Here is a 24,650-nt window from a genome sequence, read left to right as displayed (position 1 = left end):
AGAAAGAGCAAGAAAAAAGATATATCTTTCTAAAATCATGAATGCACATTGATAGTTCCACCATCATGAAATTCTTTAAAAATTTATTATAACATGAAAGTTTTTATTTTCTCTACAATTTAATTACTATAATTGTAATTAGAATTGTACCTCTCTCTCTTTTTTTTTTTTTTTTTTTGAGACAGGGTCTTGCTCTCTCACACAGGTTGGAGTGCAGTGGCACCATCTCGGCTCACTGCAACCTCCACCTCCCAGGATCAAGCCAGTGTATCTTCCTACTTCAACCTCCCGAGTAGCTGGGACTATAGGCCCATGCCACCACGCCTGCCTAGTTTTTGCGTTTTTTGTGGAAACAGCTTTGCCCTATTGCCCAGGCTGGTCTCAAACTCCTGGGCTGAAGTGATCTGTCTGCCTCAGCCTCCCAAAGTGGATGGGTTTGCAGGCATGAGCCACCTCGGCTGGCCCAGAATTGTACCTCTTAAAACATGATGTTTCATTAATCATCATCACCTTTTATTACATTTTACAGACATGAAGATCCAAGTTCAGTTTTCAGCTTCTTCACATTTTCAGGGTCTAAAATGATTTTCTTTGGGCATCACCGCAGCAGGCTGCTCTGTGTTGTTCTTGTTCAGGACCCCAACTGATTTAGAATATTTGGGACCAACAGTGTCATTCTATAGCATGTCAAAGAACACTGGGGTTTCATGTGCTCTTTCCAATTGCTTGAGTTTTTAGTTTCTCCTTAACTGAATTGTCTATTGGAGGAAATGGCACAGCTCCTGGCATCTGACAGATAGATGCTTGGTACCTGAATCATGGTCCTTTGTGATACACGAATCAGTTGGCCAGCCTCTCCTCTATGAAGCTTCAAGGATGTGGTTGTGGAGATTGTGGATGACTTCCCTATATCCACGCTGTCTCACACTGGTATTGCAAGCCAATCATGGTAGTTCCATCCCCTTGACAGTGATTAGTTTGGGGGTGGACAGGACTAAGCTGTGTGGTACATGGAATGGGAAAGAAATCAGCTTGGAGGGCTCTTGATCCAAAGGGCATGCCTCACCACACACTGCTGTCTTCTTCCTCTGGACGTTTTGTGTCTGAAGTTGATGGCAAAAAAAAAAGAAGAGTTAAAAAGGCCAGCTCCTTGGTAATGTTGCTACTGACTCAACCTGCCCAGAAGCCCTCATCCCTCTGGGTTTCACTGTTCCCCGAGATAACACATGACCTTATGGTTCAAGCCACTTCAAATTGTGGTTTCTGTTACTGGAGGCTGAGGGTTTCCTAATATAGATCTATCTGATGAGCCTGGCAATTTCTATGGCCTTTAATTACGTTGCCTGTCTATGACAGGTAATCTTCTATATACATAATAAAATTTCACTGGAAACTACACTGGAGTTTACTTTTTCTAATGGCGTTTTAAGTGACAAATATGTTTTCAGATTTTAAAATTCACCCATTCATGGTGCTTCCAGTGCAAACAATGGATCAGAGGTCTCAGAGGTGAAGACACCAACCATCTCTTTGAGGCTGCCGTGGACACCCCCAGATCACCTCTCCTGCCCCTCCTGGTGCCACGTTTCCCTTGACAATGAGTGTAAGATAGAACTCAATTTTAGAAATGCTAAAATGTGAGAAAAGGAGAGTCTTACAACTGAGAAAACTTTTTTAAACGTGGGGAGATTAAAGTTTCTACCGGCTTTGTGAGTGGCGTGCAGGGGGCGTGGTTTGGGACTGGGAGTGGAAAACAGAGACCGGGGACGAAGGTGACTCGGGGCTGAGGACAGGATGGTCTGGAGTCCAGTTTGGAGGCAAATTCTAGAAAATAAGACGATGCCATCATGAGGATGCTGCACACTCTCCAGGCCCAGCCCTTGCGCACGGGCCCCGCCCGCCCTGTCTGCGGGCCGACTCCGCGACGCCGACCGGCTCGCGCCTCCGCCCCCGAGAGCCCCGGCGGGCGGAGTTGCGGGTGAGGGGAGGGCTGGTTTGGGGGGCAGGGGTCCCGATGACGGCATCGGAGCGCGCCGCACTGGGGATCGAAGCCTGACTGCCTGGCCCGGGACGGCGCTCGCACCCAGGCAGGTGAGTGTGGGCCCGAGAGCGGGTTAGGGGCGAGGACCGGGTGGGTGGAGGGAGGCGCGCGCTCCCTCCTCGCGCAGGCCTGGGCCTGGTGGCCCTGGGAGCCTGCACTCCTGGGAGACCTGACCCGGCATGAGGAGCCCGGCACCCTTGCTCCCCAGCCTCCTGGAAGCTCTTCCTTGGACTGGCCGGCGCCCTCTTCCCGACATCTGGGGGCTGAGGCCGGCATCCCGGGCCTGCATGGAGGGGCGAACGCCAAGGCTGCGAGAGTCGGGTCCCGATTTGTAATCACTTCTTCCAACTTTCCGGGAGCTCCGTCCCGCGCCCGCCGCCTCCAGCCCCGGCTGCCCTACCCCGGCTCCGGATAGCGCCTGCGGGGTTGTCAGAGCGCCTTCGGAGCGGGAGCGCTGTGCGGAGAAGCAGGGGCGCGCGGAAGCCGGGACTGCACCGAGCTCGGAACGCTCACGCGGAGGAGGGGTGCGCGAGGGCCCACACGGTACTGCGAGGCAGAGTTTACCGCTGTGTGCCCAGGCTCGGGAGCCCAATAGGGGCTGGGTGATTGAATTAACGAAAGGTTACTGTGCTGAGAGAGAGGTTAAAGGGTAAAGAATGAAGTGCCGGTGTGGCGGTGGGAGTGAGGAACCTGGTAAGAGGAGGCAGGGCAGGGAAAGTTCCCTGGATGAAGATTATCCATCACTATTTGTTGGGCAGCGTGGGACCTTGTGTTGGGCGCTGGTGATGAAGTGCAAAGTGGACCCAGAGGGTCCCTGCCTTCCAGCTCCTGGTCTGGGAGGTGGGGGAGAGAAGCGGGTAGTAACCTGCAGTTGCACTAGAGTAGTCACGGGCGGGTGGAACAGCACTGGGGGTTGTGTGCGTGTCGTGGTGGGGTCACAGAGGAGGGGAGCTTCCGTGACTCCCTGAAGAAGAAGATGGCTGCAGCCTGAGCCGGGAGGGATGGGGAGGCTTGGGTAACACCTAGCCGTTGCAGGCAGAGAGAGAAGGCGAGGAAAGGCCTGGGGTGTAGGAAGTGAGCAGTCCAGGGAGGCAGGGCCTGATTTAAGGCTTGTCTTTTTTTTTTTTTCCTTAATATTTTGAATCCCAGGCCGGTTGCGGTGGCTCACGCCTGTAATCCCAGCACTTTGGGAGGCCGAGGCGGGCAGATCACGAGGTCAGGAGATCGAGACCATCCTGGCTAACACGGTGAAACCCTGTCTCTATGAAAAATACAAAAAATTAGCCGGGCGTGGTGGCAGGCGCCTGTAGTCCCAGCTACTTGGGAGGCTGAGGCAGGAGAATGGTGTGGAACCCAGGAGGTGGAGCTGCAGTGAGGCGAGATTGGGCCACTGCATTCCAGCCTGGGGGACAGAGTAAGACTCCGTCTCAAATAAAAACAAAACAAAACAAAACAAAAACAAAAGCAAAAATATTTTGAATCCCAAGGGCAGTGGAGAGCCTTTTTTTGGGGGAGTTGGGGTTAGGCAGGGAGTGAAATAATTGCATTTGCATTTTGAGAGATGCCCCTGAGGCGCAGTGGCTGATGCCTGTAATCACCGCACTTTGGGAGGATCCCTTGAGCCCAGAAGTTCAAGACCAGCCTGGGCAACATAGCTAGACTGTCTCTACAAAATAATAATAATAATAATAATAATAATAATAATAAAATTAGGTACATGTCTGTGGTCCCAGCTACTCTGAAGGCTAAGGTGGGAGGATCACTTGAACCTGGGAAGTCTTGGCTACAGTAAGCAGTGATCATGCCACTGTACTCCAGTCTGAGTGAAAGAGAGAGACCCTGTCTCAAGAAGAAAAAGAAAGATGTCCCTGGCTGCCCTGCGGGAGGGGACAGGGAGACTGAGACCAGGGGGAAGGCTGCTCAAAGTCATCCTGGCACGATGTCAGTGGCCAGGACCAGGGCTTTAGCAGAAGAATGGGAAGCAGCAGGTGAACTTGAGAGATATTTAGGAGATGGAATGGGCAGGATTTGGTGGTGAGAGCTTGGTCTTGAAGGATCTGTTGGCTTTTTTGAAGAAGGTGAGGCAGGGGATGTGAGTGACTTGACAAAGACAGAGACTGTGGTAAACGCAGTGCATGTTAGGGACAGGAGTTCCCTGGTGTGGTGTGGTGCTGTGTGTGTGTGTTCTTCTAGGAGATGGGGCCATAGGGGCCATAGGGAAGAGTGCAGCTGAAACACTGGAGTTCAGGAGTTAGGGCCTCATTTCGCCAGTGCTGGAAGCCATGACATGTTCCTGTGGGGGACTATATATGTCATGGCCCTTGCAATTTTTGAGCACCAGGTTGGACACGGGGATGTTCTGACCTTTGACTACCCTCCCCCAATCCCTCCAAGGTCAGGAGCTGCAGGATCTGGCTCGAGTCCCCTGCAGGGTGAGTCTAGCTCCTGGAGTACAAGTGCTGATGGCCAGGGCTTCTCTCTCTCTCCACAGGGCCCAGAGCAGTCCTCCCTCAGCATGGGGCTGGAGGCTCAGAGGCTGCCAGGGGCTGAGGAGGCCCCAGTGCGAGTTGCCCTGCGAGTTCGACCACTGCTGCCCAAGGAGCTGCTGCACGGGCATCAGAGCTGCCTGCAGGTGGAGCCAGATCTTGGCTGCGTCACCCTGGGCCGTGACCGACACTTTGGCTTCCACGTGGTGCTGGCCGAGGATGCCGGGCAGGAGGCCGTGTACCAGGCCTGCGTTCAGCCCCTCCTTGAGGCCTTCTTCGAGGGCTTCAATGCCACTGTCTTTGCCTATGGTCAGACGGGCTCAGGGAAGACATACACCATGGGGGAGGCCAGTGTGGGTGAGTGACTCTGTTCGTGGCCCTGTGCCCACTTTAAGGAGCCTTAGTTCCTTCCTGGATTTCTGCCCCGTCCTCTTGCTGCCTGTCCCTGTGGAAGGTGGGGATGCTGGGGGAGGAAGAGTCGATTTCCTAGACAGAGATCTGTGGCCCAGGCTGGGACCAGCCATGTCTGTGGGCTAGGCAGGGCAGGAAGGAAGGGGCGTTGGAGGTGAGTGGCCTTCTCACCTCCATAGAGATGGCGCCATGCTGCCTGGCTCTGGGGACCTCAGCAGAGGAAGGGCACGGAAGGTGGCGTGTCTCTAGAGGTTGTCAGGCTGGCTAGGGAAGGTCAGTAATCTGTGTTCTAGCTGGAGCAGTTGGGAGTGGGGGCCGTGTGTCCTGGAAGAGGCTGCTTTGGATGCTGCAAGGTGCTTCAGCCAGGCTCTGGAGCAGTTTCGAGAAAGATCCTTTGGGCCAACTGAAGGAAGTGTCCCCTTTTAAGTAACACAAGCTGCTTTTTCTCGGGTTACTGCCTTGCTCTGCTCCCTTCACTATAACAGAATACCATAGACTGGGTGGCTCCTCAACAGAAATTTATTCCTCACAGTTCTGGAGGCTGGGAAGTTTAAGATGAAGGCACCAGCAGATTGAAGGGCCTTCTTCCTTACAGACAGCGCCTTCTCTCTCTAAACTCACATAGTAGAACACAGAAGGGGTCTCTCTCAGCTCTCTTTTATAAGGGAACTAATCCCATTTATGAGGCCTCCCCCCATCCACTTCCCAAAGCCCCCACTTCCATCATATTGGGGGTGAGGATTTCTACATGTGAATTTTGGGGAGCATAAACAAATTCAGACCATAGCAGTTACAGAAACATACTTTGTTGTAAAAAAAAGTTAGGAAAATACAGCAAAACACATGCATGAAATAAAATGTACTTGATAATTGCCTTTCAGAAATCCGCGGCCGTTAGCCTTCCAGTTTCTTTCTCTGGGAAAATTATTTTACTTTTCAAAAATGGGATTATATTATACACATTCTTTTGTGTCCTGCTTGATTTTCTTAACAATGTATCATTGGCCAGGCACAGTGGCTCACGCCTGTAATCCCAGCACTTTGGGAGGCGGAGGCGGGTGGATCACCTGCGGTCAGGAGTTCGAGACCAGCCCAGCCAACATGGCAAAACCCCATCTCTACTAAAAATACAAAAACTGAGCCGGGCATGGTGGCTCACGCCCTGTAATCCCAGCACTTTGGGAGGCCGAGGTGGGCGGATCATGAGGTCAGGAGATCAAGACCATCCTGGCCAACATGGTGAAACCCCGTCTCTACTAAAATACAAACAATTAGCTGGTCATGATGGTACATGCCTGTAGTCCCAGCTACTTGGGAGGCTGAGGCAGGGGAATCGCTTGAACCTGGGAGGCGGAGGTTGCAGTGAGCCAAGATCTTGCCACCGCACTCCAGCCTGGTGACAGAGCAAGACTCTGTCTCAAAAACAAAAAACAACAACAACAAAAAACTGGCCAGGCATGGTGGTGGGGGTCTGTAATCCCAGCTACTCAGGAGGCTGAGGCAGGAGGATTGCTTGAACCCAGGAGGCAGAAGTTGCAGTGAGCCAAGATTGCTTCACTGCATTCCAGCCTGGGCAACAGAGCGAGACTCCATTTCAAAAACACAACAACAACAAAAAATGTATCATGAACATTTCTCAGTATCATTAAATATTCTTCAATCTAACTTTTTAGGCCAGGCACAGGGGCTCACACATGTAATCCCATCACTTTGGGAGGCTGAGCTGGGAGGACTGCTTGGGCACAGGAGTTGGGAGACCAGCCTGGGCAACACAGCAAGACCTTGTCTGTGCCAAAAAAAAAAAAAATCTAACTTTTTAATGGCTACCTGGCATTCCATTGTGAATATAAAATAGTTGGTCAGGTGCAGTGGCTCATGCCTGTAATCCCAGCACTTTGGGAGGCTGAGGCCGGCGGATCACGAGGTCAGGAGTTTGAGACCAGCCTGGCCAACATGGCGAAATACCGTCTCTACTAAAAATACAAAAATTAGCTGGGCATGGTGGCAGACGCCTGTAATCCCAGCTACTCAGGAGGCTGAGGCAGGAGAATGGCTTGAAACCGGAAGGTGGAGGTTGCAGTGAGCCGAGATCACGCCACTGCACTCCAGCTTGGGCAACAAGAGCAAAACTCCGTCTCAAAAAAAAAAAGTTGATTTGGCTAGATCTCCTATTGGATCGTCGGATGGACACTTAGGATGTTTGCATTTTTTGAAGTCATGAGGAAGAGTGCTGCTCTGAAGTTCCTCTGATTATTTCCTTGGGATAAATTTAGGAGGCCCTTTAGATAATTGAGCATGGATTAGGAGTAATCAAGGCAAGGTTATTTGATAATCTGTTGAGGATGCAGTGAAGGGGATGCTTACATCATGAAAGGGGTTGATTGAATCAGGAGAGGTTGCTTCCAACTCTTAAATTTTATAATTCTGCCTGACCACGCTGGAGCATGGCCTAGCTCAGGCCACCTGTCCCATCCTGGCCTGGGCCACTGCCTTCTCCATCCTAGAGCACCATCCTCCAGCTCTGGCAGGGGCCTATGAGCTTGCGGGCCTGGGGGCCATGGGCCATGTCCAGCTGAAGTGGCAGGAGGCCCTGCGGTGTCTCCCCAGCCTCCCTCCTTGAGGATGAGCAGGGCATTGTCCCGAGGGCCATGGCCGAGGCCTTCAAGCTCATCGATGAGAACGACCTGCTTGACTGTCTGGTACATGTGTCCTACCTGGAAGTGTACAAGGAGGAGTTCCGAGACCTGCTCGAGGTGGGCACAGCCAGCCGTGACATCCAGCTCCGGGAAGATGAGCGCGGGAATGTTGGTGAGGAACTCTGGGGTCCTCCACTGAGGGAGAGGGGCTTAGGGAGGCTTCACCTACTTGGAGTGGGGTGCTTACCTGTCTGGGAATGGCAACTCCTCATGGAAAACTCAAGCCCCGGGAGGTTTTGCTTTAGCTTCCCGTCTCCACTGAGTTCAGTACATGCTTCTATACCCAGAGTGAGAGGCGCTGAGGTGGGCCAGTGGGAAGCCGGAGCCCCTCGAGCCCGAACTAGGAAGGGCAGTACCCCGTGGGCATGGGGAGGGAGCAGTGGGTCAGGAAGGGGCAGGTTTGGGGCTAGTTCTGCTCTGCCTGCCCTCCTGGCTGGTCAGTCTGGCGGCCCCTGCCCTGGGGCTCACGGCCTTCTGTGCCCGCAGTGCTGTGCGGGGTGAAGGAGGTGGACGTGGAGGGCCTGGATGAGGTGCTGAGCCTCCTGGAGATGGGCAACGCGGCGCGGCACACGGGAGCCACGCACCTCAACCACCTGTCCAGCCGCTCACACACGGTCTTCACCGTGACCCTGGAGCAGCGGGGGCGCGCCCCCAGCCGCCTGCCCCGCCCCGCCCCGGGCCAGCTGCTCGTCTCCAAGTTCCACTTCGTGGACCTGGCGGGCTCAGAGAGGGTGCTCAAGACGGGCAGCACCGGCGAGCGGCTGAAGGAGAGCATCCAGATCAACAGCAGCCTCCTGGCACTGGGCAACGTCATCAGCGCCCTGGGGGACCCTCAGCGCCGGGGCAGCCACATTCCCTACCGCGACTCCAAGATCACCCGGTGAGCCGCTCCCTGGCTCCTGTGTGGCCTGGGGAGGCGGGGAGTGTCCAGCACGCCAGTGGGGGTGGAAGCCCAGGCACTGCGAGGTCTCCAGCCCACGGGGAACCGCGCCAGGAGCCGGTCCCGGGTCTGGCCCGCTAGCCCTGGGCCTGGAGCGTCGGGGCCCCTGAGAGCCTCCCCCTCGCGCCCTCAGGATCCTCAAAGACTCGCTGGGCGGGAACGCCAAGACGGTGATGATCGCCTGCGTCAGCCCTTCCTCCTCCGACTTCGACGAGACCCTCAACACCCTCAACTACGCCAGCCGCGCCCAGAACATCCGCAACCGCGCCACGGTCAACTGGCGGCCCGAGGCCGAGCGGCCACCCGAAGAGGCGGCGAGCGGCGCGCGGGGTCCGCCACGGCACCGCTCCGAGACCCGCATCATCCACCGCGGCCGGCGCGCCCCGGGTCCAGCCACCGCCTCCGCGGCGGCCGCCATGCGCCTGGGCGCCGAGTGCGCGCGCTACCGGGCCTGCACCGACGCCGCCTACAGCCTCCTGCGCGAGCTGCAGGCCGAGCCCGGGCTGCCCGGCGCCGCCGCCCGCAAGGTGCGCGACTGGCTGTGCGCCGTCGAGGGCGAGCGCAGCGCCCTGAGCTCCGCCTCCGGGCCCGACAGCGGCATCGAGAGCGCCTCCGTCGAGGACCAGGCGGCGCAGGGGGCCGGCGGGCGAAAGGTGGCCAAGGGACAGGTTGTGATTGTGGGCAGTGGGGAGTGGTGGAGAGGAAGGAAGAGGGTCTTCAGACAGCAGCTGCGCCCCTGCCTCCTGTCCATTAGCGGGGCACATTCGGGATTCGGTCAGTTCTGCTGATTACCGTGGTCACTTCCTTAACTTCACCGAGCCTCAGGTCTCCAGCTGTAAAATAGGGATAACCGTAGGACTTACCCCCATCTCTTAGTGGGGATGTTGTAAGGGCTGAGGGTGTCACATGTGCCTAGCATGCCGGTGAAGACGCAGTAAATTGTTCCTAATAATAGTGGTGATATTATTAATACAAATACGACGGATAATTACAAGAGATGACCCAAATGGCTTGCAGAGGGCACCCAGGCCAGCTGGGATCTGGGGTGCCCTCCCACCAGTGTGTCTGGAGTTCCCACTGCAGGCAGGGCTTGGAAGAGTAGGTAGAAAGCAGGGCTAGACAAGAAGAGGCCGGGTGTCCAGCTCGCCCTGTCAACCCCCGCCCCTGAAGCCCCTCTCCCTGCCCTATAGGAGGATGAGGGGGCGCAGCAGCTGCTGACCCTGCAGAACCAGGTGGCGCGGTTGGAGGAGGAGAACCGAGACTTTCTGGCTGCGCTGGAGGACGCCATGGAGCAGTACAAACTGCAGGTGCGGCGCCCGCTTCACAGTGCGGGGAAGGCTTCCCAGAGGAGGATGGAGGGAAGGCAGAGCTGAGTTTCTCAGGACGGGAGGGAGTTAGGGTAGGGTACTGCGGGGTAGGGGTGTAGAGTCAGGAGGTGCACATGAGCGAAAGTGTGGAGGTGAGCATCACAACAGCGCAGGTGGGTGTGCAGGACCACCAGGCAGGGCAGCTTTGCTGGGTGGTGTGAGCTTGGACGGGAGAGGGGACTGGAGGGGCAGCAGCGGGGGACCTTGGAACCCGGCGTAACCAGATCAACATTGCTCCTGGCGCCCTCTGGTGGCGGCGGTTGGAGGTGGCGGTCTGGCAGGATAGGGGTGTGATGGGACCTTGGGGTGAGTTTGAGTCTGAACTCCTACAGAGTTGTTGGGGTCGGGAGAGGAGGAGAGGAGTATTTGACACTCCTTAGTTTCAGCCCAGAGACGGTGGAGTGGCCTCAGACCTGTTCCTCAGTTTCCTACACTCCTGCCTGTCGGGGCATTCATGCCCCCTCGGCACCTGGACCATGTCTTGCAGAGCGACCGGCTGCGTGAGCAGCAGGAGGAGATGGTGGAACTGCGGCTGCGGTTAGAGCTGGTGCGGCCCGGCTGGGGGGGCCCGCGGCTCCTGAATGGCCTGCCTCCCGGGTCCTTTGTGCCTCGACCTCATACAGCCCCCCTGGGGGGTGCCCACGCCCATGTGCTGGGCATGGTGCCCCCTGCCTGCCTCCCTGGAGATGAAGTTGGCTCTGAGCAGAGGGGAGAGGTGAGAAGAGGGCGAGGCTGGGTGTCTGTGGGCCCTGCTGGACTGATCAAACTTGGGGCAGAGGAAGGGGGCACTGGGGCACTTGTCCCCCACTCATGCTTTCATGGGACTGGCTGTGAGATGCGAGAGGCTGCTTTCAGCTGTCCCCAGAGGAAGAGCCAAGATTTGAATGACTCTGGGCCTCCCAGAAGGGTCCAGTGCCATCCGGCATCCCTGGGGTAGCTGAAGATCGCTTGGAATGAGGAGGTTACAGAGGGGGTTCTGGCTTCCGGCGCCAGCTGGAAACCTTGCACGCTTCTGCAGACGGAGAGCTCATCACCTTTCAGACCACCCCCTCTGTCTTTGGATGGCTGTCTTTGCAGTTCGCTTTTCCACGTGGGGAACCTTGTTTGGACAAAGGTTACTCCTGCTCTGCCTGAAAGTTCTGGGTCCTCTGGGGCTTTTAGGCCTGGGTCATCTCAGCTCTCAAAGCTGGGGGTTGGCAGAAGTCTCGTGTTCACCCATCACTCTGGCAGGGAATTGTTGGTGAGATAGGACTTGGGTGCAGATGACCTGTACACAAGGTAGAAAGGGCAGATTGTCACCTGAGGAGTACCAGGTATCATGGGAGCCAAAGCAGGCGGGAGGGGAGGGGAGGGAGGAAGCTGTCACCCCAGCTTGAGATTCAAAAGGCTGCCAGAGGGGTCATTTGAGCTGGATCATGAAGGTAAGGCAGGGCTTGAGGAGGCAGAGATATGAGGAGGGCAGGCAAGGTGGGGTATACCGCAGGGACGATGACTTGGGATGGGAAATGGCTCACTCCCCTAGCAGGTGATAAATGGTAGGGAGGCTGGAGCTGAGTTGCTGACTGAGGTGAACAGGCTGGGAAGTGGCTCTTCAGCTGCTTCAGAGGAGGAAGAGGAGGAGGAGGAGCCGCCCAGGCGGACCTTACACCTGCGCAGGTGAGTGGGACCCACTGCCCCCACCTGACAAGGGCCTGCTCAGGGGCCAGGGCTAGGCAGGCTGGGGATCCCACTGTCTCCTCTCCTGACAGCAGTGGGGAAGCCTCTGGGTCCAAGGATGCCCTCATGTTGCCCTGGCCAGCCCTTGGGGGAGAGCTGTGGGGCTCTGAGCCGAAAGGTCTCACCGGAGCGAGTGTGATACAGGGTGGGCCCAGGCCTCCTGACTTCAGCCTCCAGTGTTGCCCTCTATGCCCCCAGCTGCCCTGTACCTCCTAAAACTCTGCCCCTGGACTCCTGATTCTGCCAGACTCACATCCTGGGTTTATATTGATCCTGGGAGGTGGAAGACCCGGTGGCCTGTCTTCCTCCCTCCAGGCCTGGGGGTGGCTGGGCTGGGGCAGGGGCTGGGGAGCAACATGGCCTCCTGCTTCTGTCCTTCAGAAATGGGATCAGCAACTGCAGTCAGAGGGCGGGGGCCCGCCCAGGGAGTCTGCCAGAGAGGAAGGGCCCAGAACTTTGCCTTGAAGAGCTGGATGCGGCCATTCCAGGGTCCAGAGGTAAGCTGGGTGGGGTGCAGAGAGGGCCTCCTCCCCATTGCCCCTCCACGGTCTTGGGCCAGCCATCTTGGGACAGTCCCACCCACCATCCCTGGCATCCGCTGCCCTCCACTCCTCTGTCTCCCCCACTGTCAGTTGGGGCAGCGACCTTGACAGGCTGCCTGTTGCAGCAGTTGGTGGGAGCAAGGCCCGGGTGCAGGCCCACCAGGTCCCCTCTGCCATGGCCTCAGAGTGGCGGCTGGCCCAGGCCCAGCAGAAGATCCGGGAGCTGGCTATCAACATCCGCATGAAGGAGGAGCTCATTGGCGAGCTGGTCCGCACAGGTGAGGGGTGGGTATCAGGTGGGCCTCTCACCCGAGGGGCACTTCTCATCGTTACTTCTGCACTGTTCTAGAGGGATTTCAACAATGAGGTGGTTAGGAGCAGGGGCCAGATGGCCTACGTTTGATACTCAGCCCAGCCTCTTCCAGCTGTGTGACCCTGAGCAAGTAGCATAACCCCTCCGTGCCTCAGTTTTTTCATCTCTAAAATGGGGATAGTCGTTGTACCTACTGAATAGGGGTGTTGTGAGGGTGAAGTGAGTTAATTCAGGTGAAGTGCTTAGAATAGCTCTTAGTAAGCAGTACTTCTTTATTCTTCTTTTTCTTTTTTTGCTTTTTTTGAGACAGAGTTTCACGCTTGTTGCCCAGGCTGGAGTGCAATAGCGCGATCTTGGCTCACTGCAACCTCTGCTTCCCAGGTTCAAGCGATTCTCCTGCCTCAGCCTCCCGAGTAGCTGGGATTACAGGCACCTACCACCACACCCAGCTAATTTTTTTTTTTTTTTTGTATTTTTAGTTGAGATGTGGTTTCACCATGTTGGCCAGGCTGGTGTTGAACTCCTGACCTCAGGTGATTCATCCGCCTTGGCCTCCAAAAGTGCTAGGATTACAGGCATGAGCCACTACGCCCAGCACTTCTTCTTATTTTTCAAGTGCCTGCAATGTTTCAGCCATTGTGCTGGGCAAAGTATCTCTCAGTCCTGGGGAGCACACAGTGAGTGTCATGGAGGACTGAGTGTCTCCAAATTGTGTTATGTCTTTGACTGGTGATATGAGTGAAGGAGGGGACAGGGGGTAATTTTAGGTGGTGACCAGTGGAGCGTTTTTATTTTAATAGTTAATGAATTTGTTACCAAATTCATCATAAATATTTTCAACCAGACATGAGACGAGTACCATGGGTCCCATATACCCATCCTCCAGACTTAGTAGTTACCAAGATTTTTCCACAGTTGTTTTACCTCCTCTCCCTTTTTTCTTTGCTGAATATTTTGAAGGACATACGAGACTTCATGTTCTTTCTTTCCTATACCTCCCAGTATGCTGCTTTGAAAATATGAACTTTTTTTTTTTTTTTTAACCTAACTGTAATACCATCAGCACACCTAATGAAACTAATGTCCTCTTTTTTTTTTTTTTCTGAGACGGAGTCTCCCTCTGTTGCCAAGCTGGAGTGCAGCGGCACGATCTTGGCTCACTGCAACCTCTGCCTCCCGAGTTCAAGTGATTCTCCTGCTTCAGCCTCCCGAGTAGCTGGGACTACAGGCGCATGCCAACACAACCAGCTAATTTTTGTATTTTCAGTAGAGACGGGATTTCACCATGTTGGCCAGGATGGTCTCGATCTCTTGACCTCGTGATCTGCCCACCTCAGCCTCCCAAAGTATTGGGATTACAGGTGTGAGCCACCGCGCCCGGCATGGTCCTCTTAATGACCTCTTAGTGTCCTCTTAATGACCAGAGCGTATGCACATTCTCTCCATTATCAGCAGTGTCTGTTTATAGCTGGATTGCTTGAATCAGGCTCCAAACTTGTTCCACACACACATCATACAGTCGTCACTTGATATCTATGTGGGATTGGTTCCAGGACCCCGTGAATGCCAAAATCTGTGGATGCTCAAAAAAGGTTTAGTAAATAATATGGTATAGTATTTGCAGTAACTGATCCACATCTTCCTTTAAATCACTTTAAATCATCTCTAGATTTCTTATAATACCTAATACAATGTAAAAGCTGGGTAAATAGTTGTTACACTGTATTGTTTAGGGAATGATGACGAGAAAAATCTGTACATGGTCAGTACAGATGCAGCCATTTATTTAGAAAAATATAATTTCCATCCATGGTTGGTCGAACCCATGGGTGTGGAACCCAGAGATGCAGAGGGCCGACTGTATTTGTTTCCGAGGTCTCTGACGTCTCCCTTCTCTCAGTCATCCTGTGGAATGTCCCAAACCCCACGTTTGGGGTTTGTCTGTTTGCTTTTTTGTGGCGTCATTTAGCTCATTCTTTTGTCCTCCAGATTTCCTGGAAATTAAGTTAGTTCTAAGGGCTTAATTATATACAGGTTCAGGTTATATATTTATTTTAGAATGCATTTGGTAAAAATAAAACTAATTTGTAATTTCCTTGGGTCGCTGTAGTGGATGAGGCTCATTTAAAAGGTGAGTTGAGGCTGGGTGTGGTGGCTCACGCCTGTAATCCCAGAACTTTGGAAGGCCAAGGTAGGTGGATCACCAGAGGTCAGGAGTTCGAGACCAGCCTGGCCAACATGGTGAAACCCCACCTCTACTAAAAATACAAAATTAGCCAGGTGTGGTGGCACGTGCCTGTAATCCCAGCTACTTGGGAGGCTGAGGCAGCAGAATCACTTGAATCTGGGAGGCGGAGGTTGCAGTGAGCCAAGATTGTGCCATTGCACTCCAGCCTGGGCAAAAAGAGCAAAACTCTGTCTCAATAAATACATAAATGAAGAGTTGATTTGAAGAAAAATATTAAGTAAACTGTGGTACTGGTGGTGCAAAGGCTTGGTGAAACCCACACAGGTGTCCAAGGGCTTGGAAACCTCCCAGGGGCACAAACAGCCGGCCCTCTCGGTGGAGCAGGGCTGCCTGTGCTGACACATTCCCGCTTTCTTCCAGGAAAGGCAGCTCAGGCCCTGAACCGCCAGCACAGCCAGCGTATCCGGGAGCTGGAGCAGGAGGCAGAGCGGGTGCGGGCCGAGCTGAGTGAAGGCCAGAGGCAGCTGCGGGAGCTTGAGGGCAAGGAGCCCCAGGATGCTGGCGAGCGGTCTCGGCTCCAGGAGTTCCGCAGGAGGGTCGCTGCGGCCCAGAGCCAGGTGCAGGTTAGTCTCGGGGCTTCAGGGTGGGGTGCTGGGGTGACTCCTGCCTCCTAGGCCGCCATCCTTGGGACCAGGACATGTGGGCTTTGAGGCCCAAGTTCACTGTGGAACCTTGTGCTCCAGCCCTGGCCCCCCAGGGTGAGGCTGGTATTGTATAGAAGCCGGGGGTCCGCCCAGCTTTACACACAGTAGAGGCAGGGGGCAGGTCCTGCCTGAAGACCACCTGGGAGAGCAACGAGAGGGTGAAGGGTGGGCGTCTAAAGAAACCTACCCTGCAGCGTGCAGTCCTCTGTCCCCTGGTCCCCCTTTCAGCTCTCCATTCGTTTACCCCTCCATCCCATCCTCCTTTGTCTGTCTACCCGTTGGTCCATGTGTCTGTCAAACCCATGCATCGGTTTAGTCTTTCTTTGAGACAGAGTCTTATTCTGTTGCCCAGGCTGGAGTACAGTGCCACCATCCTGGCTCACTGCAACCTCCACCTCCTGGATTCAAGTGATTCTCCTGTCTCAGCCTCCTGAGTAGCTGGGATTACAGACACGTGCTACCACGCCCAGCTGATTTTGTATTTTTAGTAAAGACGGGGTTTCTCCATGTTAGCCAGGCTGGTCTTGAACTCCTGACCTCAAGTGGTCCGCCCACCTGGACCTACCAAAGTGCTGGGATTATAGGTGTGAGCCACCGCGCCTAGCTGGTTTAGCCTTTTATCAGTGGATTGACCACCTGGCCATTTATCCACAGGTGCATCCACCCCTTCCATCCCCTTTTGTTAATTCATGCATTCTGTCTGTTTTAGTTTGCTACAGCTGCCATAGCAAACTTCCATAGACTAGGGGGATTTAAACGACAGAAGTTTAGTTTTTCCCAGCTCTGGAGGCTGTCAGTCCGAGGTCAAGGTGTCCACAGGTCTGGTTTCCCCTGAGGCCTCACTCCTTGGCGTGCAGATGGCCACTTCCTGGCTGTGTCTTGACACGGCCTTTCCCCTGTCTGCTTGCAGCCCTGGTATCTCTTCCTCTTGTCATGAGGACCCTGGTCATATTGGATTAGGGCCCACCCTGATGTCCTCATTTAAACTAATCGCCTCTCTAAAGACCTTCTTTCCAAATGCAGTCATATTCTGAGGTGCTGGGGGTTAGGGCTTTCATATAGGAATTTTGGGGAAACACGATTCAGCCCATAACGGTCTTCATCCTATTGTTTTTATTTTTTATTCTTGGACGGAGTCTCACTCTATTGCTCAGGCTGGAGTGCTGTGGTGCAATCTCAGCTTACTGCAACCTCCGCCTCCTGGGTTCAAGCGATTCTTGTGCCTCAGCCTCCTGAGTAGCTGGGACTATAGGCGGGTGCCACTACACCTGGCTAATTTTTGTATTTTTTTTTTTTTTTTTTTTTTTAGTAGAGACAGTGTTTCACCATGTTGGCCAGGCTGGTCTTGAACTCCTGACCTCAGGTGATCCGCTTGTCTTGGCCTCCCAAAAGTTCTGGGATTGCAGGCATGAGCCACTGTGCCTGGCCTATCCTATTTTTTTACCTTCATATGATCTCGCCCACCTAGCCATCTGTCCCTCCCACCCTTCCATCCGTCCATCCTTATTTTCTCAGTTCAAATGTCCAAGAGACAATATCCTGGAGTGGTTGAGAGCATGGGCTCTGGAGCCTGACTGCTCAGGTTTGAATCCCAGTTCTACCACTTACTAGCTATGTGTCGTTGGTCAAGTTTCCTAACCTCTCTGCCTCAGTTTTCTAATCTGTGAAATAGGGATAATCATAATTACACTTTTCGTAGGCTTGTTAGGACCATTTAATATACACAGAGCTCTTAGTATGGTGCCTGGTGCGTAAATGTCATAGTATTTACTATTATTAGTATACTGTTATTATTTTTTGAGTCAGAGTCTCGCTCTGTTGCCCAAGCTGGAGTGCAGTGGCACGATCCCGGCTCACTGCAACCTCTGCCTCCCGGGTTCAAGTGATTCTCCTGCCTCAGCCTCCTGAGTAGCTGGGATTAGAGGCACCCACCACCACACCCAGCTAATTTTTGTATTTTTAGTAGAGACAGGGTTTCACTATGTTGGCCAGGTTGGTCTCAAACTCCTGACCTCAAGTAATCCGCCTGCCTCAGCCTCTCAAAGTGCTGGGATTACAGACATGAGCCACTGCACCCGACCTCTGTTATTATTATTGGTCTATCACCCACCTACCCATTTGCCCTCTATCTGCCTGCTCTTGTTGAGTGCCCAGCACTATGGCAGGCTTGCAGTAGCCCCGTGCATGGCCCAGTGAAGACTGTATGGGTCCCAGGTGCTGAAGGAGAAGAAGCAGGCTACGGAGCGGCTGGTGTCACTGTCGGCCCAGAGTGAGAAGCGACTGCAGGAGCTCGAGCGGAATGTGCAGCTCATGCGGCAGCAGCAGGGACAGCTGCAGAGGCGGCTTCGCGAGGAGACGGAGCAGAAGCGGCGCCTGGAGGCAGAGATGAGCAAGCGGCAGCACCGTGTCAAGGTCAGGCTCATGGCAGGGCGGGGACCCTCTGTCCAGGCCAGTAGGCTGAGCTGGCGGCCCAGCCAGAGGAGCCCAGGCAGGGTTTGCCACCCACAGCCACGTGACCTTAGAAAGCAGGTCACTTAGCCTGAGTCTGTTTTTTCATCTGAAAATGTGGAATGTTATAGGAAACTCAAGGCCAGGGTGAGACTTCAGTGAGATGAGGTATATGAGGTGACTGGCATCTCGTGGGGCTTATTTCTAGGTGTTTATGTCTATTTGCTGGTCTCCAGGGAGATTTGTGTGGGATGGGTCTGGGGGACACTTCGCAGGGCCCTCTTGGGAGTGGGCAGGCACTCCTGGGGGCTTTGGGATCGGTGGCAGGCTCTGGTAAGATGCTGGCACCATAAACAGCCCTGCCCACTGAGCTCCTCACCCAGGAGCTGGAGCTGAAGCACGAGCAGCAGCAGAAGATCCTGAAGATTAAGACGGAAGAGATCGCGGCCTTCCAGAGGAAGAGGCGCAGTGGCAGCAATGGCTCTGTGGTCAGCCTGGAACAGCAGCAGGTGGGGCCAGGTTGTGTCCGAACCCAGGGCTCCCCTGGGGGCTGGCTGGTGGGTGCACCTTTCTCCCCAGTGAACCTTGAGTGGCGGCTGACACAGCCAGAGGTGGGCCCTGAGTTCCCTCCCTCCCTCCCTGCTTTTCCTTAGAAGATTGAGGAGCAGAAGAAGTGGCTGGACCAGGAGATGGAGAAGGTGCTACAGCAGCGGCGGGCGCTGGAGGAGCTGGGGGAGGAGCTCCACAAGCGGGAGGCCATCCTGGCCAAGAAGGAGGCCCTGATGCAGGAGAAGACGGGGCTGGAGAGCAAGCGCCTGAGGTCCAGCCAGGTGAGGCCCTGCCAGGTGAGACCCAGCCAGGAGAGATCCTGCCAGGTGAGGTCCAGTGAAGTGAGGTCCAGCCACGACAGATCTTGCCAGGTAAGCTCCTGCCAAGTAAGTTTCTGCCAGGTGAGGTCTAGCAAAGTGAGGTCCCTCCAAGTGATAAACCTGCCAGGTGAAGTCCTGCCAGGTGATGTCCCTGCCAGGCGAGGTCTAGACAGGAGAGTTTCTTCTAGGTGGTATCTCTGCCAGGTAAGTTCCAGACAGAGGAAGCTCTGTCCTACTGGGTTCCATCCTGTGCATCCCCGTGAGCTGTAGGGCTTCAGGATATTTATGACACGGTTACAGATGTAAGCACAGAAGAACCTCTCTTAAGTGTCCATCCTCCAATTCATTTCACTCATTAACCCCCTACTCAGTGCAGGAAGAATGAGGAGGCGCAGGTATAGGAAGGTGGTATAGCCAAATAGAAAGAGACTTCTCCGCCTGGCATCATTACTCCATCTAGAATAGGAAGGTCAGCTTCTGAGCCACAGCGTTGTCTTCTGTCAGATGGGATCATAATGTTACCATGATGGGTGGAGGGGGATGGCAGTCATTGATGCAGGGCCTGTTCTAGTACAGGGGCTTGGGCCAGATGCCCAGTGTCCCAGGCCCGCAGAGGCCAGGAGCCTTGCTCCTGCCAGCACACATCACTCTGATGTCCAGGAGGATTCAGGGTGCTACTGGATGATCCGTAACTTCCCTCGGCCAGGAGAGCCCTCACTTCCTCCCACATCTGGCTCCCAGAAAGGCCTTTGGGGCTTGGCCAATTCCTATCACTGTCCGGTCCGGTCATCTCAGTGACGGATCATTCCTCCCACCCCTACCCATTGCCTGTTCTTGCCAGGAGAGCCACGTCCCTCTGGTCCTTATCCTCCTCTCGCCATCTCTGAGTGCCCCTCTGCAAATGCTCTGCTCCCTTTAGCCCCGCCTCCTGGAGTTTCTGTGAACTAAGTCTGGTCTCCCTGCTGAGCAGAACATTTGGAGTGTTGGTTTCTTGAGGGAAGGACCCAAGTCCTCCTTAGCATCCGGCCCTTTCTGTCACCCCTGTGAGGACAGTGCCTGTTCCTTCTCTAATCCCTGGTGATTCTGCCCCCAGGCCCTCAACGAGGACATCGTGCGAGTGTCCAGCCGGCTGGAGCACCTGGAGAAAGAGCTGTCTGAGAAGAGCGGGCAGCTGCGGCAGGGCAGCGCCCAGAGCCAGCAGCAGATCCGCGGGGAGATCGACAGCCTGCGCCAGGAGAAGGACTCGCTGCTCAAGCAGCGCCTGGAGATCGACAGCAAGCTGAGGCAGGGGAGCCTGCTGTCCCCCGAGGTACCCTGCAGCCCCCTGGCTCAGCCCCTTGGCCTCCGCCCCTGGCTGCCATCGTCTGCCTGTCTGTCTGCTCTCCTCAGCCCTTGCTCCAGCCCTCTGCAGGTGCTAGGCCTTGCTGTCGGCAGAGCCAAGTTTGCACTGTTAGGTGGAGGTGGGGGCTGGGGAGGGCTGGTCTGGCCCTTCTGCCCCTGCTTTGGCCTCATTGGCTGGGACACAGAGGCCAGGCTGTGCTGACCTCTCAGCTCCTTTCTGGCTGGAGCCTGGACTCCTGTTCTGTGCTGCATTGAGTACCTGCCCGCACATCTCGGCTCCGTGTGTGGATGGAGCGTCAGGCACATACTCCGTGCACCTCATGCCCGCACATCTGTGTTCCCTGAGCAGAGAGAAAGCCTGTGACTACAGTCATGTGCTGTGTGACATTTCAGTGAATGACAGCTCATACAATGGTGCTCCCAGAAAATTATAATACCGCATTTTTACTGTGCATTTTCTATGTTTAGATACACAAATACCCACCATGGTTAACAACTGCCTACAGTATTCAGTACAGTCACATGCTGTCCAGGCTTGTGGCCTAGGTGTGTGGTGGGCTATACCATCTAGGTTTGTGTGAGTACATTCTGATGTTTGCACGACGTCGAAAACGCCTAATGATGCATTTCTCAGAACGTATCCCCATCGGTAGAAGCTTACCCAGCAGACACCATGGTGCCTCCGTGGCTGTCCCAACCATGCCTTTTGTTTGGTTAGGGTGCTCTGAGCTTCCTGAATGTAGATCATTCACAGGGGCTTGCAGTTGAGCAGGTCACATCTGAGCAGTGCCCCCAGCTCACCCTGGGGTCGGGGCTGTGACAGTGAGCAGGGGGCACCTCTCTCGATGCGCTGACTCTGCCCTTGGGACGAGGGGACCCTTAAGGCCCAGTTGTGGCTGCGTGTTGGCTGTTGTGTGTCTGCCCAGGACTTCGGTGTTCACGCAGTGGGTGCTGTTCCTCCATGCATGCCCCTGTCCCTGCAGGAGGAGCGGACGCTGTTCCAGTTGGATGAGGCCATCGAGGCCCTGGATGCCGCCATTGAGTATAAGAATGAGGCCATCACATGCCGCCAGCGGGTGCTTCGGGCCTCAGCCTCATTGCTGTCCCAGTGCGAGATGAACCTCATGGCCAAGCTCAGCTACCTCTCATCCTCAGAGACCAGAGCCCTCCTCTGCAAGTATTTTGACAAGGTGGGCCACCAGCCCACGGCCCCCCACCTCCTCCTCCTCTGCGGCACGTGCGGGGAGGTGTCTCATGGCAGCTGCTCCAGCAGATATCCCGTTTCCTCCCAGACTGGGGGACAGAATCAGGACCACCTCATCTGCAGGGCCACCTGACCTTAAAGCCTATTTTACTTGTGAAACTAAGACCCAGTTTCCTACCCCCCTACTTCCGCTCTGATTGGCTAACCTCAGGGTGGTCCGTGGCCACAATAGTAGCTCTCAGTAGGGGAAATTTTTGCCCTTTTGTGACATTTGGCCATAGCTGGAGATACTTTTGGTTGTCACAGTGGTGGGGGTGGAGGCCAGGGATGTTACTAAACATCCTATAACACACAGGACAGGTCCCCACAACCAAAAATTATCTGGTCCCAGATGTCCATAGTGCTGAGGTTGGTCTAGATGAAATCCCACAGCTTGAGGCTCTGCCCAGCTCCGTGGTGTGTGGTTAGGAAAGGGTTTGTGGCAGAGATAGCAGATAAGGTGAGAGCCAGCTCTGATCGTTGGAAGATAACTAGAGCACTGCTGAGGTGTCTGAGGCTAAGTCGTGGCTCAGCAGGGAAGACCCTGGTGATTTCTTAGTGCGTGGTGGCAAGTGTGCCAATACTGTGTCTGTGATTGAGGATTAGCTGGATGAAGAGGGGTCATGATGAGGGCTGAGCCTGGCTGGGTCTTGGGACAGGTGGTGACGCTCCGAGAGGAGCAGCACCAGCAGCAGATTGCCTTCTCGGAACTGGAGATGCAGCTGGAGGAGCAGCAGAGGCTGGTGTACTGGCTGGAGGTGGCCCTGGAGCGGCAGCGCCTCGAGATGGACCGCCAGCTGACCCTGCAGCAGAAGGAGCACGAGCAGAACATGCAGCTGCTCCTGCAGCAGAGTCGAGGTGAGCAGCCCCGGCTCACGGCTCACAACCCCGGCCCCCTCCATCCCCCCCACCCCGCTCCCTTCCATCCCCCCACCGCCCCCTTCTTCCCCCCTCACTCCCGTCTTCCCCCCGCACCCCCCTCCTCCCCCCACCGCCCCTGTCACTCACAGCCGCTGCCCCTACAGCCCTGGCGGCCCGGCCCACCGCTGACAACCCCGGCCCCCACCCCGTCCACAGGCCCCGCCCCCACAGCCCTGGCCGCCTGCCCCGCCTGCAGGCCCTCATCACCCTCTCCTCACCCTTCCACTCTAGACCACCTCGGTGAAGGGTTAGCAGACAGCAGGAGGCAGTATGAGGCCCGGATTCAAGCTCTGGAGAAGGAACTGGGCCGCTACATGTGGATAAACCAGGAACTGAAACAGAAGCTCGGCGGTGTGAACGCTGTAGGCCACAGCAGGGGTAACTCTTCGTCGCCGTCACTGAGCCCGGCCCCGCCGTGCTCTGAAGTCAGGCCTGTTCCCTTTCTTTGGGGAAAGCTTAGAGACCACTCTCCCTCGAGCCTTTATTGGCTCAATTCACAGCTTGCTTATTGTGCTGGGGCACTGGGGAGCTAGGGCTTCGGGAAGGTGTTGCCACCTCTGTTTCTGATGAGGATACGTTACTCTCCATGACAGGCGGGGAGAAGAGGAGCCTGTGCTCGGAGGGCAGACAGGCTCCTGGAAATGAAGATGAGCTCCACCCGGCGCCCGAGCTTCTCTGGCTGTCCCCCCTCACTGAGGGGGCCCCCCGCACCCGGGAGGAGACGCGGGACTTGGTCCACGCTCCGTTACCCTTGACCTGGAAACGCTCGAGCCTGTGTGGCGAAGAGCAGGGGTCCCCCGAGGAGCTGAGGCAGCGGGAGGTGGCTGAGCCCCTGGTGGGGCGGGTGCTTCCTGTGGGTGAGGCAGGCCTGCCCCGGAACTTTGGGCCTTTGTCCAAGCCCCGGCGGGAACTGCGACGAGCCAGCCCGGGGATGATTGATGTCCGGAAAAACCCGCTGTAAGTCCTCGGGGCAGACCCTGCCTTGGAGGGAGACTCCGATCCTGCTGAAAGGGGCAGCTGCCTGTTTTGCTTCTGTGAAGGGCAATCCTTACTGCACACCCTAAATCCTGGCCCTCATCTCTACTACACTCATTGGGATCAACAAATTTGGGCCACGGCCCAAAAGAACTGGACCCTCATTTAACAAAATAATATGCAAATTCCCACCACTTACTTCCTTGAAGCTGTCGTACCCAATTGCCGCCTTGTGTCTTGCTCGAGTCTCAGGACAATTCTGGTTTCAGGTGTAAATGGATGTGCTTGTAGTTCTGGGGTTTGGCCAAGAATCATCACGAAAGGGTCGGTGGCAACCAGGTTGTGGTTTAAATGGTCTTACGTATATAGGGGAAACTGGGAGACTTAGCACATTTTTAGGATCTTAAAAAACCATTTAATAAAAAAAATCTTTCTTTGAAGGGAGAAATGGGAAGTTTTCACTTAGAGTTTGATTTACAGGACAATAGGAGGAATCAGATTTGGGAACACAACAGGCTTGAACACTTGCTGGAGACTGAGAGACAGTTCAGTCAGCCCTCACCATTAGCCAGACCCCTGGCCAGGACCCGCAGCAGGCTGGTCCAGCGGGTCTGTGGGGCACTCTTGGTGGAAATGATGAGCCAGGTGATGGTCTCCCCAAGAGTGGGCAATGGGCGAGGCCTGTGCCATGAACTGGCTGACTCTTGGACAGTCCTTGAAATGTGGCTGCTCCAGAAGCCACTCGAGCTGGACCATGGTCACAGTTAACCTCAGGCCCAACATTAAACAAAAATGTACTGAGTACTCAGTCACTAGAGATGATTTTATTGTTACACAGGGAAGGCAAAAAATAGCTTCCGCTGCCCCATGCACTCTTCAGTTTCACATATATGGCTTCACAGTTTACAAAGCGCTGCCTGTGTCACAGCAGCCCGGCCTTACAGCAGCTCAAGGGACCCCAGGGAGGGCTCCTTTCTCCATTTGCATAAATGAGGCACAGTAGCCCCCTGACTTGCCAAGGCCATGGCTGGGGTGAGGCTGGAATGGGATTCCTTGTCTGGCTTCCTGACTCCCAGGCTGCCTGAGTTATAGCACCAACTACATTGCCATCCACCTCTCCTCCTGCAACTTCCCCAGCAAGGGGCAGGGCCAGGAGATGGATTGGATCCATGAGGGGAATTAGAAAACCCTAAGGCATTCTAATGGCAATCTGAACGCTGACCATGGCAAAAGAGGCTTGGGACCAGGCTTCCAACTTCTTTATGCCCATAGGGTCCTGGCTGACTCCTTGATCTTTTGGGCTCAGTAGTGTTTGTGGCTATAAGTCCTCCAGCCAGGTTCCCATGAGCTTCTTCCGTGTATAAGTTCTGCTGATGGGGCGCCTCCTGGAGAATGCGCGACTGAAAGGAGAGTCTTCTACAGTGGAGGGAAGTACATCCACATCTTCAT

At 55.0% G+C, this 24,650-nt stretch overlaps 2 protein-coding genes across 13 annotated transcripts in view; one reads left to right on the top strand and one right to left on the bottom strand.

Moving 5' to 3' along the window:
- The window catches only part of KIF7 (kinesin family member 7), a 27,313-nt gene extending 3,664 nt beyond the window's left edge, over positions 1-23,649 (top strand). The window contains exons 1-19 of one of the 10 annotated variants that reach the window (XM_054450376.2): positions 1,737-2,091; positions 4,533-4,884; positions 7,546-7,746; positions 8,121-8,514; positions 8,708-9,227; positions 9,765-9,881; positions 10,429-10,656; positions 11,467-11,597; positions 12,039-12,154; positions 12,325-12,477; positions 15,121-15,323; positions 17,619-17,816; positions 18,236-18,361; positions 18,506-18,682; positions 19,815-20,030; positions 21,046-21,252; positions 21,965-22,163; positions 22,458-22,604; positions 22,820-23,649. In XM_054450376.2, coding sequence (XP_054306351.1) covers positions 4,557-4,884; positions 7,546-7,746; positions 8,121-8,514; positions 8,708-9,227; positions 9,765-9,881; positions 10,429-10,656; positions 11,467-11,597; positions 12,039-12,154; positions 12,325-12,477; positions 15,121-15,323; positions 17,619-17,816; positions 18,236-18,361; positions 18,506-18,682; positions 19,815-20,030; positions 21,046-21,252; positions 21,965-22,163; positions 22,458-22,604; positions 22,820-23,187 — 4,029 coding nt within the window. In that variant the 5' untranslated portion in view covers positions 1,737-2,091; positions 4,533-4,556 and the 3' untranslated portion in view covers positions 23,188-23,649. Of the gene's footprint in view, positions 1-1,736; positions 2,585-4,532; positions 4,885-7,545; positions 7,747-8,120; positions 8,515-8,707; positions 9,228-9,764; positions 9,882-10,428; positions 10,657-11,463; positions 11,598-12,038; positions 12,155-12,324; positions 12,478-15,120; positions 15,324-17,618; positions 17,817-18,235; positions 18,362-18,505; positions 18,683-19,814; positions 20,031-21,045; positions 21,253-21,964; positions 22,164-22,457; positions 22,605-22,819 lie in introns of those variants that run through there. The other 9 variants (XM_063652927.1, XM_054450377.2, XM_063652926.1 and 6 more) reach the window with 9 other exon arrangements.
- The window catches only part of TICRR (TOPBP1 interacting checkpoint and replication regulator), a 52,854-nt gene continuing 51,797 nt past the window's right edge, over positions 23,594-24,650 (bottom strand). For all 3 annotated transcript variants that reach the window (XM_054450368.1, XM_054450372.2, XM_054450371.2), the window contains exon 22: positions 23,594-24,650. In XM_054450368.1, the coding sequence (XP_054306343.1) occupies positions 24,520-24,650 (131 nt within the window). In that variant the 3' untranslated portion in view covers positions 23,594-24,519.

The sequence above is a fragment of the Pongo pygmaeus genome, chromosome 16, assembly GCF_028885625.2.
Source record: "Pongo pygmaeus isolate AG05252 chromosome 16, NHGRI_mPonPyg2-v2.0_pri, whole genome shotgun sequence".
In the NCBI taxonomy this organism is placed as follows: domain Eukaryota; kingdom Metazoa; phylum Chordata; class Mammalia; order Primates; family Hominidae; genus Pongo; species Pongo pygmaeus.
The sequence above is the reverse complement of the archived record's forward strand: the minus strand, read 5'-3'. Positions and strand labels throughout refer to the sequence as shown.